Source organism: Aethalodelphis obliquidens, unplaced genomic scaffold (assembly GCF_003676395.1).
Source record: "Aethalodelphis obliquidens isolate GAN/ISIS:26980383/991018 unplaced genomic scaffold, ASM367639v1 scaffold2, whole genome shotgun sequence".
In the NCBI taxonomy this organism is placed as follows: Eukaryota; Metazoa; Chordata; class Mammalia; order Artiodactyla; family Delphinidae; genus Aethalodelphis; species Aethalodelphis obliquidens.
Window position 1 is genome coordinate 11,660,157 of NW_020837946.1, and position 16,242 is coordinate 11,676,398.

Genomic DNA, 16,242 nt, shown 5'->3' on the forward strand with positions numbered 1-16,242 from the left:
CTGGTACAGAAGGACAAGTTTGTTTTGGTTTGTTAGCCATTATGAAGAGAATCCTTATTGGATGTCATTGACTGTCTGCAAGGAAATTTAGTTTTTATCCACAGACGTCTGTCCTTGGTGGTATCACAGCGAAGTCAGGAGCAACTCTTGGAGTCAAAAGGGTGGAATGGTTAAAGACAGAAGCTTTGGAGTCAGAGTTGGGAATTATGACATTGACTCTTTGAGCCTTATTTGCAGCAGCCTCAATTGCAATTTGAGGATAACATCTTTCTCAGGGTTGCTGTGAGGACTGAACGAGAAAATACTGGGTTAGCCAGAAAGTTCGTTCGGTTAGTGGATACATTGTTCAGTAAAGTTCTTCGTGAAAATGAAAAATGTCTTTTATTTTTACTTAAAACTGAACGAACTTTATGGCCAACCCAATATATAAAAGGGTTTAAAACAATGGCTACATAGAAATTCCTAATCAAGTGATAACTATTACACATCATTAAAGGTTTCATTGTTCTGTACTTGTTATATATAATTATAGTAGTTTAATTCAAGTAGTAGTACAGGAATGTAGTTGAAAAAACAAACAAGCACTATAACAGAATAGGGGAAAAAAGAATCCCTTTCCCAGAGAAAACCATTGCTAAGATTTCTTATTTGCCCTTCTAGATTTTTTTCTATGTATTTAAAAATATACTTGTGCTTTTTTAAAAAAACATAAATGATAGCACTTTTAATACAGTTTTGGACTTTGCCTTTTTTTTTCCTGTAAGGATTGTTCCACAGTGACACAAATAAGTTTCCTAAATTATTTTTAATGACCATGCAGGATTTCAACAAGTAAATATGGAATAACTTATTTAATAAGTTCTCTATTGATGGACATGTATGTTGCTTTCAGTCATTTTCTATTACAAAATAAATTTCAATGAATCTTGTATGATGATTTCCATAAAACGTGGAATTACTGGGTCAAATGGCATATGCATTTGAAATTTTTATAGCTCTTGTTCAACTGCCTTCTGAGGAGGCTGAAAGAATTTATATTCCTACTCAGTTGTAGTACAGAGAAGTTATTTAAATCTATTCCTTATAAACCACTCCAATTTTCTTAAGCCAATTTTTTCACTGTCCCAGAAAACCCCAAGTTACACTCCTGCCTCCTTGTCTGTGATCTTGTTTTGCTGCTAGCTTAGGATTACCTTTCTTCGCATTTGTCTATCTAAATCCTACCTATCTGCATTAGTAGGACACACTCAGTTGCAAGTAACAAAACTCAAATGAAACTAGCTTAAGTAAAATTAAAAGTAGAGGGGAGGAAAACTACTGAAAGGATTCTAGGTAGTTCACAGAACTGAAAGATGAGCTGCAAGTTCCCAGGGCAGTTCTAGAAACCTAGGACTGGAGCCTTCACACACTCCTCTGATTATCCGTTTCCAACTTCATTTATCTCTGAATGATTTCCATTCTCTTCTATGGTAGACGGGTGGGTCTCATAACTGAAAAAATGTGAAAATTTACATAAAAGGTAGCACATCATAAACTTGAAACTTCAAAAGACGTTTTGCACTGGCAGCTTCTAGCTCTGCCTACTTTTGGTGTCTTCTCATCTGTCATTAGATAGAATTCGATAAAGAAGTTTGGAAAACACTGATGGAACATTTTAATGTTCTGAAAAATAATTCCTCCCAAATATCAGAGAATCAGAATTCCACTGCTATTCTTTAAGTGAAGGTTGTGCAGCAACAATTCCAGGGTCATCTTTTCTCCCACCTGCATGACTAGAATATTGTGGAAGTGCCCCTTTCTCACGCTCTCCGTGGTCCTGAACCACCAGTTGGTGGTCCTGAAGAGTGCTCCCTTTTACAGTCAGCTGAAATGAGATAGGAGGGGAATTAGGGAGTAGAGAAATTGAAGAAGCTGTTAGGGAGAAAGAAAATATTTTTGTTTTGTCAATTGTGTTACTATCAAAGAAACCACAATTAACCTTGGCCAAACTGAAAGACAGTAAGCAAATTTGTGGGAAGTATTGTCATCTATGCAAATGTCCACATGCATAATAAGCAAGGTCACCTAGGGGAGCAGGCAGATCACCACTGAAAACACTAACACAAATATTGGAGAGGGAATAACTCTTCACACCTGTCAGAAAAATTTGACACTTGTGATTGAAACGAGAGAAACCTCAATGCAGTAATGTCTCAGTTAACTTGACTGACAAACCCCCAATGCTCATCAAAGAATGCAAAAGAAAATGAAAATATAATAAAGAAATCAAGAAAAATTTTAAAAAGTAAAAGCAAGTCTCTTAGATAAGTGTCAGTTATTAGGGACTAATCTAAAAAAGTCACCAATCAGTAAAATTTCTGGAATGGAAAAATAGTGGCATAGAGTTTTCACCTTCTCCCTGTCCTTCAACCTTATCCATCTGTTTATTTCATGCTTTATTTAACCAAAACCAACAACTGTTTTGAAATTGTCTTTTGAAAGTATTAGTGTCTTTCTGAAATCCTGTTCCCAAGGTATTTAATTAATTTTCCTGTGTGCCTAAACCAGTGATTCTTAAATTTTAGCGTAAATAACATTCTCTTGTAATACTTCTTAGAATGCATTTGGTGGGGGGTCCAGCGTTCTCTGAGAGATCCTGGTTCAGTAGGATTTGGATGTAGCCAGAACTCTGCATTTTTCATCACACTTTGGAAAACACTAACACAAATGTTTGAGAGAGAATAACTCTTCACACTTGTCAAAAAATTTAATACTTGTGATTGAAAAGCAAGAAACCTCAATGCCATAGTGTCTCAGTTAAGTAGAGTTTTTATTGCTGTAGTTCTTGGTATGTGTACAATCCTAAAATGTAAGTATGCCCCTTGCCTTTCACAGCACCGTATTACTGTGCCTTTAAAGTAATCATCAGTCACCCACAACTGTGCTACTGAAAGTGTGGTGCCCACACCCACCCACCCAGCAGAATCAGCGTCCCCTGGAGCGTGATAAAAACGCAGACCTCAGCCTGCCCTAGACCTTCTAAATCAGAACCTGCATTTTAACAAGATCCTTAGGTTTGAGATGCATTGATCTAGCAGACTCTCTAGCTAAATGTGACTTTTCAGCTCACTATTTTAATTTCACTACTTCACATTTTCAATCCAAAAGGATGAAATAGTTTAATTACAAGAGAAAATAAGGTTATTAAGTAGAGAGACATCTGGAGGGTCCCAAATTGTGTCTGTGATTGATGACTTTTAAATCAGAAGGCAGTTGGTTTTTATGGTATCTGAGATCACAGTGCTCTGAGATCCCAGTACCTTGTAATTGTATTCGTCTCTCATCTTCACTGTAAGCTTCCTGTGGGCAGGATAATGTCTGAGATATTTATATCTTCAGTGGCTAGCCTAATGTCTAACCCAAGGAGGTGCTCCAAAACGCCTGGCTGGGAAAAAATTGCCAGTTGCTTACGAGTCATATCCACTCTTCAAGTTCAAGCTTAAGGCTCCTTTCCTCCTTTCCTCTTTATTTTCTCTCTTATTACCCTACAAAAGGTGTAAGAAGCTGCTTCTTTTTATACTTTTCATACTGCCTTGCAGAGTAGCCATTCAAATATTGCTTACTATTGAGAGCTCTCTTAAAATTTTAAAAAACCACTAAAGTGAGAAAATCTACAAGTTTTGATTTTCCTTCAAGCATCATTCTAAATTGTCAAAATTAATTCTAGAGTTGAAAATATTTAAACAGCTCCTCCAGTTTTGACCTATTTAACTTAAGTAAAACATGTACTTTGATATAAGAAATACTTTCTAATTTTCAAATGGTTGGTTGTCCCTTCAGCCAACTCAATTCTCATTTCTGTTATTTATGCCAGTAACTTATACTTCTCTATGTTGAGCATATATAAAATGTTTAATTTATAACAGATTAATTCATAACTAAAATAAATTTATAGCTAGAGGTCACTTTAGGGAAATTATGTAATAATTTATAAAGTTTGTATGATGTCCCTGAGAGTGTCACACACAGACGGATATTTCCATTTTAAAGCTAATTGTAGACATATTGCCCCATAGTGCACCCATGGCATGTAAAGTTTTAACTCCTGGAATCATCACGGCATTTGTCAACATCAACATAGCTGTCCCAGTGTTTTGATGTATTATTATTTCAGCTCTTGTAGTTTTAAAACGCACTTTAGCCTGTTACGTAAATCATCTCTAACTGTCCTATAGATGGCAGCGTTGAGCAATATATTTGGTAAGATTGCTTTTTTGGTGTCTGTGAATTTTCAGTTGGGAGTGAATTTTTCATACAGCATATTTCATTACAGTATACCTCAAGACTAATTTAGCATACGGTGGCAAGGTAATACGTGTACCTGCTCCAAGTTACTTCAGTTAGTTTCCACAAAAGCGTCTCTTTCTATTCTGTATATGAACCAGATTTCCAGAGTTATCTCAACCCATTAATAAAACAGTAGAGAAAATATGAAATTACTGTAGTATAATTATAATTAAATATTCACCACCTTTAACGTTGGTAGTAAAACATCAGCAAGTAGGAAGAAAGGACAAGAACATCCAATGATCAGTGATTATCTACCACGTGAAATCCATCGGTTTGGAACAAAATGTCACAGCAATATGGCTTATTTCATGATTTCTAATGAATATGTTAGCCACTGAAGTGTTTTTAAAGCAGAAATCCTTTCCCGCTGAGATTTTTTTTAAAGCTTTTATAATAACAATTCGTTTTGTATGATCACAATTCTAACCTTTCTGTGAAGATTATTCTAGAATAGTTGCAAATTAAGTTGATCTTCCAGACGACTCTTTCTTCTAGAAAAGAGTATTTTGTTTTCCATATAGGTGTATTTCTTTTATTTAGCTTATTTTTGGGTGGGGGGATCATTTCAAAAGTAAATGGATTGGGATTGTTTTTCCTACACAATTTGAAATATTCTCCACCCCAGCCCCGCGCTAAACATCCAACCTCTAAAAAGCCCCTTGGCCTTAGATTACATTGTTACTAGTAAACAACACTTCTACCTTTTTTTTTTTCCCTCTCCAAGGGTAAAACCGCACAATTACTTTACTACTAACTTCAGACTTCCCTGCTTCACATCTCCCTCCTCTGCTCCCCGTGAAGCACGCTATTCCCCCAGAATCCCGGTCACTGTTATTGCCGCCTTGTTACCAGATTATATCTGCTATTTATAGCTTTGCTGTAGTGGGCACGTGTGCCCACATCACCAAGCTGTCAGAAGTGGAGAAGGGCGGGCTTTCAATTCAACAGCGAGTACACAAATTATAGATTAACCAGGTTGAGATGAGGCTGCACGATGGCACGGAATAAGAAGGTGAGGGAAGACATGAGAAGCTCCCAGGCTTCGGTGGGGAGTAGCCGCCTTGCAGATACCGGCTCCCCCAATTCACGTATCACACGCTGCTGAATGGCGCCTTTGGTTGTTCTTCTTTTTTAACTACGCTTTGCAACCTACCTTGGTACCCTCACCCTCTCTCCCCACCTCCCTCCTGCAATGCAAGGCTTGAAAGACAGGCAACCCCACCAATCAGGAGGCTTCCCCAAGAAACTCCCCCCGCCCTTCAGCCCGGTATTAGGCCCAGGCGCGCTCCTCTGCTTCCCAGCGGGTACCGTCACTGAGCATGCCCGGCGCCTCCACTGCTGCGTTTCCCGGCGAGCGTCTTGCAGTGCTTGAGAGCTGGCGACCCCAAAACGGGCCAGCAATGGGGTGGGAAAATAAGATAGCGTTAAAAAGAGTGACAAGTGTCATTTTATTAAGCAAGAAATGCCACCTGGACCAGCAGGGGACAAACTGCTTGTTTACAGGTCAGTTTAACAAACAAAAACTTTGGGGAGCATTTGCTTGTGGTGACACTGAGACAGCAAGCTAACAGTGTAAGCGTCTCTGCAAGTAGACCCAAGTTGCTGACCTGTTCTACTCATGAAGTGGAGCCTTTTCCTGTACACTTGAGCTGGCACCATCCTGTTTTCTCCCGATTATCCTTGTGGTCAAGGGTAAAAATTGTATGGGGTGGTTCAGAAGCTGTGTGTGAAACAAACACTTCAGCCAATATTTACACAGTAGAGTTCTGGCCTTATGAACCCTCTGTAGGTCCCTAACATCTTTTTAAAATCACAAATAGATTTCAGAATATGATAAGGGCCGGGAGTCTCATTTTCTCCCCAAGCCTTCATCCCAAGGTGTGAATCCCCGCCCTCTCTCTAGGATGGGGCGGGGTGGGGGGGGGGAGAAGCAGTGATATTGACATTTTCTCCCTCAGTTCCTCAGCAGCTAACCCCACCGCGCCAGACATACGACGTTTCCCAGGGATCCCTCTTCTTGTTTTGGAGTGACCATAACCCCCCCAATCACTGCCCTTGGGCGTCCCTCTGCTTTTTCGTGGTACTTCATTGCAGCAAATGCGGGGATTCCAAGGTGGAAGGCTGGCCCAGAAGTCCTTTAGAAAACCTCACACGAAATACAGATCTCACCATGGCCTATCACCCTGAAACTGAAATCCAGCCTTTATATTTCCAGGGAGAAAAAGCCTTGACTAGAAACCTCCTTCCGGAGGGGTTGATCTTACCTGTTAGGTAAGATCCAGCCCAGCTCTCGCGCCCCCTCCTCCCCGGGCCCTCCTACGCTGGGCTCTGAAGCCGCAGTGCCCCCCCGTCGCCCCCCCCCCCCCCCCCCGCGTCTTCCTGGGTTCCCCCCCCCCCCCCCCCGCGTTTTCCCAGACTCCCCTCGTGCTTTCTGGTAGCCACCCAAACACCCCCGCCCGCGCCCGCGGCGGGGATTCCTGCGGGCCGGGGGCGCCCTGGGTGGCGCGCGAGGAGGAAGGCTCTGCGCCAGGGCGGGCGGCCGCATAGGGGCGCTGCCCGAGCGCTGCGCAGAGGCCGGGCGCGGGCGCTGCTGCGGCACGGCCGCGGGGCGGAGAGGGGCGGGCGCGGGGCGGGCTCGGCCGGGAATGTAGAGACCCGGGCGGGAGCCTCCCGGCGGCGGCGGCGGCGGCGGCGGCGGCCAGGCTGCGGAGCGTAGAGGCTCCGTCACGTGTTTTTCTCCTCCGAGTGAGACGGCGGCGCGGTCGGAGGGGGCCGGCGCGCAGAGCCAGACGCCGCCGCTTGTTTTGGTTGGGGCTCTCGGCAACTCTCCGAGGAGGAGGGAGGAGGGGAGAAGTAACTGCAGCGGCAGCGCCTCCCGGGGAAGAGACGTCTTCCCCGACTCCTTCCCCAACCTCCCCCGTTTCGTCTCCCGCCCTAGTCCTCCCCCCTCTCCTCCCCTGCCGACTGGAGCGAGGGGCAGGGATGAGCCTGTCCCTCTGGCGCGTCCCCAGCTCCCCAGGCTGCCTAGTAGCGTTTCGCGTGGAAAAGCCACTTTCTCCGCCTGCCGAGATGGGCCCGAACGGGGGCTGCAGAGGACGCGTCCGCGGGCGGCGGCAGCAGCAGCAGCAACGGCCGCAGCGCCGCGGTCTCTGCGATTGAGCTGGTATTTGGGCGGCTGGTGGCGGCGGGGACGGTTGGGGGGGGGGTGGGAGGAGGCGGAGGAAGAGGCGAAGGAGGAGGAGGAGGGAGAACCCCGTGCAACGTTGGGACTTGGCAGCTCGCCTCCCCCTGCCCAAGGATATTTAATTTGCCTCGGGAATCGTTACTTCCAGAGGGGAACTCAAGAGGGAAGGCGCGCGCGTCTGGAGGGGCAACGCCAGGACCCCCGGCCGCCGCCTGCCTGAGCCGGACTCTGGCCCCGGCGGCGAGAGATGCTTCTTCCCGGCCGCGGCGGCTGAGAGGAGACTTGGCTCTCGGGGTATCCGGGCTGCACTCGCGCCGGACGCGCAACCTCCCCGCAGGGCATGAAACGCCAGTAAACTCCGGTCGGGGCTATCGCCTTGGCGCAGCTGCTGCGTCCTCCTCTACTGCCCCTCCCCAGCGCGGAGGGCGGCGTGGATTTCGGAGTCAGGGTTTCTGCCGCCTCCAGCCCTGTTTGCATGTGCGGGGCCGCGGCGAGGAGCCTCCGCCCCCCGCCCGGTTGTTTTTCGGCGCCTCCCTCCGCGCGGTGGCGGCGGCGGCGGCGGCGGCAGCATGGCGAGCCCTCCCGAGACCGACGGCTTCTCCGACGTGCGCAAGGTGGGCTACCTGCGCAAGCCCAAGAGCATGCACAAGCGATTCTTCGTGCTGCGGGCGGCCAGCGAGGCTGGGGGCCCGGCGCGCCTCGAGTACTACGAGAACGAGAAGAAGTGGCGGCACAAGTCGAGCGCCCCCAAACGCTCGATCCCCCTCGAGAGCTGCTTCAACATCAACAAGCGGGCCGACTCCAAGAACAAGCACCTGGTGGCCCTCTATACCCGGGACGAGCACTTTGCCATCGCGGCGGACAGCGAGGCCGAGCAGGACAGCTGGTACCAGGCCCTCCTGCAGCTGCACAACCGTGCCAAGGGCCACCACGACGGGGCCGCGGCTCCCGGGGCGGGAGGCGGCGGGGGCAGCTGCAGTGGCAGCTCCGGCCTTGGCGAGGCTGGGGAGGACTTGAGCTACGGGGACGTGCCCCCAGGACCCGCCTTCAAGGAAGTCTGGCAGGTGATCCTGAAACCCAAGGGCCTGGGTCAGACAAAGAACCTGATTGGTATCTACCGCCTCTGCCTGACCAGCAAGACCATCAGCTTCGTGAAGCTGAACTCGGAGGCTGCCGCGGTGGTGCTGCAGCTGATGAACATCAGGCGCTGTGGCCACTCAGAGAACTTCTTCTTCATCGAAGTGGGCCGTTCCGCAGTGACGGGACCCGGGGAGTTCTGGATGCAGGTGGATGACTCTGTGGTGGCCCAGAACATGCACGAGACGATCCTGGAAGCCATGCGGGCCATGAGCGATGAGTTCCGCCCTCGAAGCAAGAGCCAGTCCTCCTCCAACTGCTCCAACCCCATCAGTGTCCCCCTGCGCAGGCATCACCTCAACAACCCTCCACCCAGCCAGGTGGGGCTGACCCGCCGCTCGCGCACAGAGAGCATCACTGCCACCTCCCCGGCCAGCTTGGTGGGCGGGAAGCAGGGCTCCTTCCGGGTCCGCGCCTCTAGTGATGGCGAAGGCACCATGTCTCGCCCTGCCTCTGTGGACGGCAGTCCTGTGAGTCCCAGCACCAACAGGACCCATGCCCACCGGCATCGCGGCAGTTCCCGGCTGCACCCGCCTCTCAACCACAGCCGCTCCATCCCCATGCCTTCTTCTCGCTGCTCGCCTTCCGCCACCAGCCCGGTCAGCCTATCGTCCAGTAGCACCAGTGGCCACGGCTCCACCTCGGACTGTCTCTTCCCACGGCGGTCTAGTGCTTCCGTGTCCGGTTCCCCCAGTGATGGCGGTTTCATCTCCTCTGATGAGTATGGCTCCAGTCCCTGCGACTTCCGAAGTTCCTTCCGCAGTGTCACCCCGGATTCCCTGGGCCACACCCCCCCGGCCCGCGGTGAGGAGGAGCTGAGCAACTACATCTGCATGGGAGGCAAGGGGGCCTCCACCCTCACGGCCCCCAATGGTCACTACATTTTGCCTCGGAGTGGCAACGGTCCTCGCTACATCCCGGCAGCCGGCTTGGGCACGAGCCCAGCCCTGACAGGGGATGAAGCAGCCAGTGCTGCAGATCTGGACAATCGGTTCCGAAAGCGGACTCACTCTGCTGGCACGTCACCTACCATTTCCCACCAGAAGACCCCATCCCAGTCCTCTGTGGCCTCCATTGAGGAATATACCGAGATGATGCCTGCCTACCCACCAGGAGGTGGCAGTGGAGGCCGAGTGCCCAGCTACCGGCACTCCGCCTTCGTGCCCACCCACTCCTACCCAGAGGAGGGTCTGGAAATGCACCCCTTGGAGCGGCGTGTGGGCCACCACCGCCCAGACACCTCCAACCTCCACACCGATGATGGCTACATGCCCATGTCCCCAGGGGTGGCCCCAGTGCCCGGGAGCCGAAAGGGCAGTGGGGACTACATGCCCATGAGCCCCAAGAGCGTGTCTGCCCCTCAGCAGATCATCAACCCCATCAGACGCCATCCCCAGAGAGTGGACCCCAATGGCTACATGATGATGTCCCCAAGCGGCAGCTGCTCTCCTGACATTGGAGGCGGGCCCAGCAGCGGCGGCAGCAGCGGTGCCGCCCCTTCTGGGAGCAGCTATGGCAAGCTCTGGACGAATGGGGTAGGGGGCCACCACTCTCACGCCCTGCCACACCCCAAACTCCCTGTGGAGAGCAGTAGCGGCAAGCTGTTGTCTTGTACGGGTGACTACATGAACATGTCGCCAGTGGGGGACTCCAACACCAGCAGCCCTTCCGACTGCTACTATGGCCCTGAGGACCCCCAGCACAAGACAGTCCTCTCCTACTACTCATTGCCAAGGTCCTTTAAGCACACCCAGCGCCCCGGGGAGCTGGAGGAGGGTGCCCGGCACCAGCACCTCCGCCTTTCCTCCAGCTCGGGTCGACTTCTCTATGCTGCGGCGGCGGAAGATTCCTCCTCGTCCACCAGCAGCGACAGCCTGGGCGGGGGATACTGCGCGGCTAGGCCCGAGCCCGGCCTCCCGCATCTCCACCATCAGGTCCTGCAGCCCCATCTGCCTCGAAAGGTGGACACAGCTGCCCAGACCAACAGCCGCCTGGCCCGGCCCACGAGGCTGTCCCTGGGGGATCCCAAGGCCAGCACCTTACCCCGGGCCCGAGAGCAGCCGCAGCCGCAGCCGCCGCCGCCCCTGCTGCCCCCTCCGGAGCCCAAGAGCCCAGGGGAATATGTGAATATTGAATTTGGGAGCGATCAGCCGGGCTACTTATCAGGCCCGGGGGCTTCCCACAGCTCGCCTTCTGTCCGGTGTCCATCCCAGCTCCAGCCGGCTCCCAGAGAGGAGGAGACGGGCGCGGAAGAGTACATGAACATGGACCTGGGGCCGGGCCGGAGGGCCGCCTGGCGGGAGAGCGCTGGGGTCCAGCCGGGCAGCATGGGCCCGGCACCCCCTGGAGCTGCTAGCGTGTGCAGGCCCACCAGGGCAGTGCCCAGCAGCCGGGGTGACTACATGACCATGCAGATGGGCTGTCCCCGGCAGAGCTACGTGGACACCTCGCCAGTCGCCCCTATCAGCTATGCGGACATGCGGACCGGCGGCGGTGGCCTCGTGGAGGAGGCCAGCCTGCCTGGGGCCGCCGCGGCCACGCCCTCCTCATCCTCGAAGGCCTCTGCTTCCCCCAACGCGCCTCAAGGAGCAGAGGAGCTGGCGGCCCGCTCTTCCCTGCTGGGAGGCCCGCAGGGACCCGGGGGCTCGAGTGCCTTCACGCGGGTGAACCTCAGTCCCAACCGCAACCAGAGTGCCAAAGTGATCCGTGCCGACCCGCAAGGGTGCAGGAGGCGGCACAGCTCCGAGACCTTCTCCTCGACGCCCAGTGCCACCCGGGCAGGCAACACGGTGCCCTTCGGAGCGGGGGCTGCAGCCGGGGGCGGCGGTGGTGGCAGCAGCAGCACGGAGGACGTGAAACGCCACAGCTCTGCTTCCTTTGAGAACGTGTGGCTGCGGCCTGGGGAGCTCGGGGGAGCCCCCAAGGAGCTGGCCCAAGTGTGCGGGGCCGCCGGGGGTTTGGAGAATGGGCTTAACTACATAGACCTGGATTTGGTCAAGGACTTCAACCAGAGCCCTCAAGAGCGCCCCGCTCAGCCGCAGCCTTCTCCTCCCCCGCCCCCTCATCAGCCTCTGGGACGCAGCGAGAGCGGCTCCACCAGCCGCTCCAGCGAGGATTTAAGCGCCTATGCCAGCATCAGTTTCCAGAAGCCGCCAGAGGACCTCCAGTAGCTCAACTGGACATCACAGCAGGTGCGTTTCATGGTGACAAAAGTCAGAAGACAAAATTGCTTTTAACCTTGCGCTCGAATTCTGTTCCCCTGCCCCCGCGCCTTCTTCTCTCTCCTCCCCACGGCTTCTCTAGGGAGTGCACTCCTAGGAGGGAGGGGTCAGGACACAGGAGATGACACCTGGCTGATGGCCCGATAAATCTGTAGAAGCAGTCACAGGAGGGCTTTTTCCTTTGAGGTTCCCAAGTGAAGTACTTTGGTATTTCCAAGACATATATCCTACCATACCAGTTCTGAGGTTTGTGAAGTTCATGGTTAAGAACCTTGATCTCTTTATCGAAGTTTTGTTTTGACTATACAATTAGGTCAGTCTCTGGAAGGGACAGTTCTATAAAAATATTTATTAATACAGGGGCTAAGCCCTTCATGTAAAGGTAATTTCTCAGAGCTCTTAAGGGTGATTTTAGCAAGTTGCTCTGTGTACTTGGTTGTGTGATTTCACAATAACAAGGCAACATAAATAGCAGTGGGAAGCATCAATTTGTATTCCTGTTGCCCTAAAAAGATTCAGAAGTAAGAGCTTGCTTAGGCTTACGTATTTAAAGAAATACCTGTCTGTGACTCTCTTTAGAACATAATTATTGGCGACATTTTTTTTTGTTCCTTCCTGCATGAAGATTTATGAAATATTACTCACACACCGACCCACAACCTCACAGGCACGGCTGCTTTTATACAGTGAAGTCTGCGTGCGTCTGGGACCCATTACTGAGTTAAGAGTTACGAAAATTCATCTCAGCTTGTGTGCCTTACAATTGTCTTTCCTTGCAAAGGCCCGCACAGAGACACCACACAGGTCATATTGGGGCTACTGTACATCTTCTGTAAAATTACTTAACATTTTTACATTGAAAAGAAGGAATATTAAGTCAGGGAAATGGAAGAGTCTGGTTTTCATCTGCACTGAATGTAAGGGCTAACCCTTGTACTCTTCGTTTATAGGATATTTATTGTTTGCCTTTTAAGTTCAAGAGTAGATGCCTCAGTAAATGTTGAAAGTTGGCTTCAGGTGGTCTGTGGCTAAGGCTGTATTGAAAACGAGAAACATTTGTAATAGGAAATTAGCCTGCCCTTGGTTCTGTTGAGACTGTTTTCTGGTGGTCATGATTGTGGGAGGAGGAGAGGAGTATAGTTTGCAAATAATGAGATGAGTTGGCAATGTAGAAATTTCCAGCATTTGCAAACACTTTATTCTGACAAACTGATTATCTTGTGATAGTCTTTTTATATATGCTTCACCGAATGAGCTTTTAAAAGCATTTTTTCTTCTTAATGTGTGTCCATTCATAAGAAATTCATGTGTGTATTGGGTTCCTAGTGATAGGTATTTTTTTATTATGTGGTCACAGTCTCCTTGATTCTAACAGTTTCTAATATCTGACCCATATCATTTTCTGTTTTGTAGAACAAGGTACAGGTATACAGATATTCAAACTAAGATTTTAGGTGATATATTACACAAAGTATTTATTTGATTAGTATTCAAGATTTATTTTCATGATTCGTTCTCTAGAAGAGAGATTTAATTGTTTACCTCAACAGTAAAAATTTTGGTTATTTCAAATGATGTTTTTGGAAATGTGAATCTCTACCACTTTAACTGTTTGTGTTGCAAAGTGTTTCATTTATAAAGGAATGAGAATTTGAAGGGAAAAAAACCCAGCAGAACTAAGATTTTGCTTTTAAAGGAGATGAAAGATGAGGCTAACAAACAATAAGTTTTCCTCACCTGTTTTCTTAATTTGAACGGGTTTTGTTTTGTTTTTTAAGACAGTAGAATAAATAATATTTTGTTCTGAAGGAAATTGATGACCAAATAAAATTTTTGTTTTTCAAAAGGGCTTTAAAATAAAATCCTCCTCATATGGAGGATACACTAAAAACGAACCAACCAAAACAAAACAATCTTCTATTCTTAGCTTTCTGAGGGAAAATATAATATTCTGGAACAACCATATAAGCATATCCTTAATAATCCTGGAGTAGCAATAGACCATGCTTTGATAGCACCATGCAATAAAAATTCTAAAATATGTATTTGTAAGATGTAAATGGAGAGAGATGAGCGTGTGTGTGTGTGTGTGTGTGTGTGTGTGTGTGTGTGTGTTTTAAGTGAGGTACCAAATGCTACTTGGCACATTTACATCCTGAATTCTGCTTGTCTGCCTTTGCCCTGTTGAGTTTAAAGATGTGATGCGATAGGCAACTATCATCTGAAACAAAAAGAAATCAAACCTGTCTGTGGCAAACCACTTTGCCTGGGAATGAGTGTGTTAGTTTGTGAAAACCTTGTTTTCCTAACTTCCTCAGCAATTGCTATCTTTGCCTATCTTTCCTGTTTCTCAAGTAAAACCTGAAATAGGAAAGGAATGAGGGGCTCAGAGATGTGTGCTCTTTCTCCTAACCCCTCATTTTAAACAGCTCTTCTTGTTGAATATTTTTCACTGGAACATTTCTGAGGTATTTAGTGCAGGTGCCCAGGACTGCTTGGTTGCCCTTGATTCACCTTCTGTCTGACCACCTTTTCTGTTTCTTTCTCTCTCTTGGCCATCCGTGTCTCCTCTGGGTTCTGACCTGCTGGATTGTTTTATCCCCCTCTCCTATGCTCCTTGTTTCCCACCTCTTATTTCATGTTCCTGCCATTGTGTTTTATTTTCTTTTTGGTTCCATTTCATAATTTCGCAGTACTTGTGGCCTACTCTCCGCAGAGAGTACATTGAGAGCCCAAAAGGGAGGGCAGAAAGGGCATAGCAGCCCATCTACCTTCAACCAGCATTTACCGCAATTTGTGTGTTAGTTTTGTAACTGCAGCGGGGCAGATAGAGCAGGCTTTGGCAAAGACACAGACTCCAGCCATTGCTTTAAGGTTCCTTTTTTTTTTTTTGGTCATTTTGTTACGTGCCCTTGAAAAACAAAATGGGCCATTTTTCTTCCTTTCACTGCATTTCCTAGTTGTGATTTACAGGATGCCTACCTCCACGACTACCTCCCATCTCTCCTTCCCTCTCCCTCCCTCCTGTCCCCTCGCTGTGTGGCCTTTCTGTCTGGCGCACACCCTCTGGGCTCTGGCACTTTCCCGTTTCCTCGGTCACCTCTGCTTCCTGCATTCCTCCCTATTTATTTGGGGCTTGGCTCCCCCTGCCTCCTGCAAGCCCCCTTTGGCCTGGGGTCGGGAGATCTGCAGCGAGGCTGAGGCCACCCTAAGAAGACTCCAGCCCCGCCCTCCTCCGGTTGCCTGGGGGCGCGGGGGCGGCCGGGTCCCTTCCCCGGCGCGTGGTGTGAGGTGGCGGTGGCTGACGGTGGTGGCGAGCGAGCCGCGGCCCCTGCAGAGCAGTACAGAGTCTGGCCCTGAGCGGGCGGGGCAGCCGGGCTCTGATTGGCCCCGCCGGAGCCAATCAGCTCGAGCGTAGGCCGAGCCGCAGCAGGGGTGGGGAGGGGCCTCGGGCGAGGGTTGATTGGGGGCCTTGGTCCGGAGTCCGGCGTGGGGGTGGTGGCGGGCCGGGCCTCCGTAGCCCACCCGTCTCCCTCCACCCCCTCCCTCTGGAGCCCACAGAACTGAGGCAAGTACACGCCCCCTCCACCCCCCTCCCAGAGGATGTTATGCACTCGGCCTTATTCTTGTCCATCTAGACCAGAATCCTAAGAATGAGAAAGTCCAACCAGCCCACTGACAGAGGCCGGAAACACACGCTTCCTCTTATATTTAATTGAGAAAAATCCAGGCCGTGACCATGTGACGTGCCCCATTTTGTTTCCCTCCTCTCTTTACTACGGTTTACTACTACGCCACGTTCCTGTTCCTTCACCTTCCTGTCTTGAAATCTGCAAGCAGGAGGGAGCTCTACAGCACGTGGTTGTAGGATTGATTGGGTTGGCTCAAGATTTTTACATTTACTTCTCTTACTATTGGGAGGGAGGAGAGAAAAAAACGGAGTAGGAAATACAAATGCTGTGGCTGGCACCGTGTGGGGGTCATTCGGAAAACACATTTGGCTTGAAATTACGTTAGGGTCAACCCTTTATTGAGTGCTTGCAGTTTGCAAAGCACCAAGCTAGATAAGATCAACAAAAACTGACCATCCTCGGCCCATGGGAGCTCACTGAGAAATGAAAACGTCTGATGTAGCTTGCTTGCAAATCGTGAGAATCTAGAAATTCGTTACAAGGGCTTGGGTAGGGTTCCTTACTGAGCTTGGAGGTAATGCTTCTCAAAAACAGATTTGTCTTTTGACCAGTGACAGCCCTAGTGACAGCTCATCAGGGCAGGATGGGCGCACTGATTTTGAAAGCTTGCTAGATTTGTGTTGTGCTCCCTCACATAACCAAAATTGTGTGAAATGTAGTACCAGATGAGATCGGAAAT

General features: G+C 49.7%; 1 protein-coding gene across 4 annotated transcripts in view; it reads left to right on the forward strand.

Annotated features, from left to right (window-relative positions):
• The first annotated feature begins 6,992 nt into the window (after nt 1–6,992).
• Nucleotides 6,993–16,242, forward strand: part of IRS1 (insulin receptor substrate 1) — a 75,536-nt gene continuing 66,286 nt past the window's right edge. For 3 of the 4 annotated variants that reach the window (XM_027119883.1, XM_027119881.1, XM_027119874.1), the window contains exon 1: nt 8,061–11,841. In XM_027119883.1, the coding sequence (XP_026975684.1) occupies nt 8,083–11,820 (3,738 nt within the window). In that variant the 5' untranslated portion in view covers nt 8,061–8,082 and the 3' untranslated portion in view covers nt 11,821–11,841. Of the gene's footprint in view, nt 11,842–16,242 lie in introns of all 4 variants that reach the window. The other variant, XM_027119866.1, reaches the window with a different exon arrangement.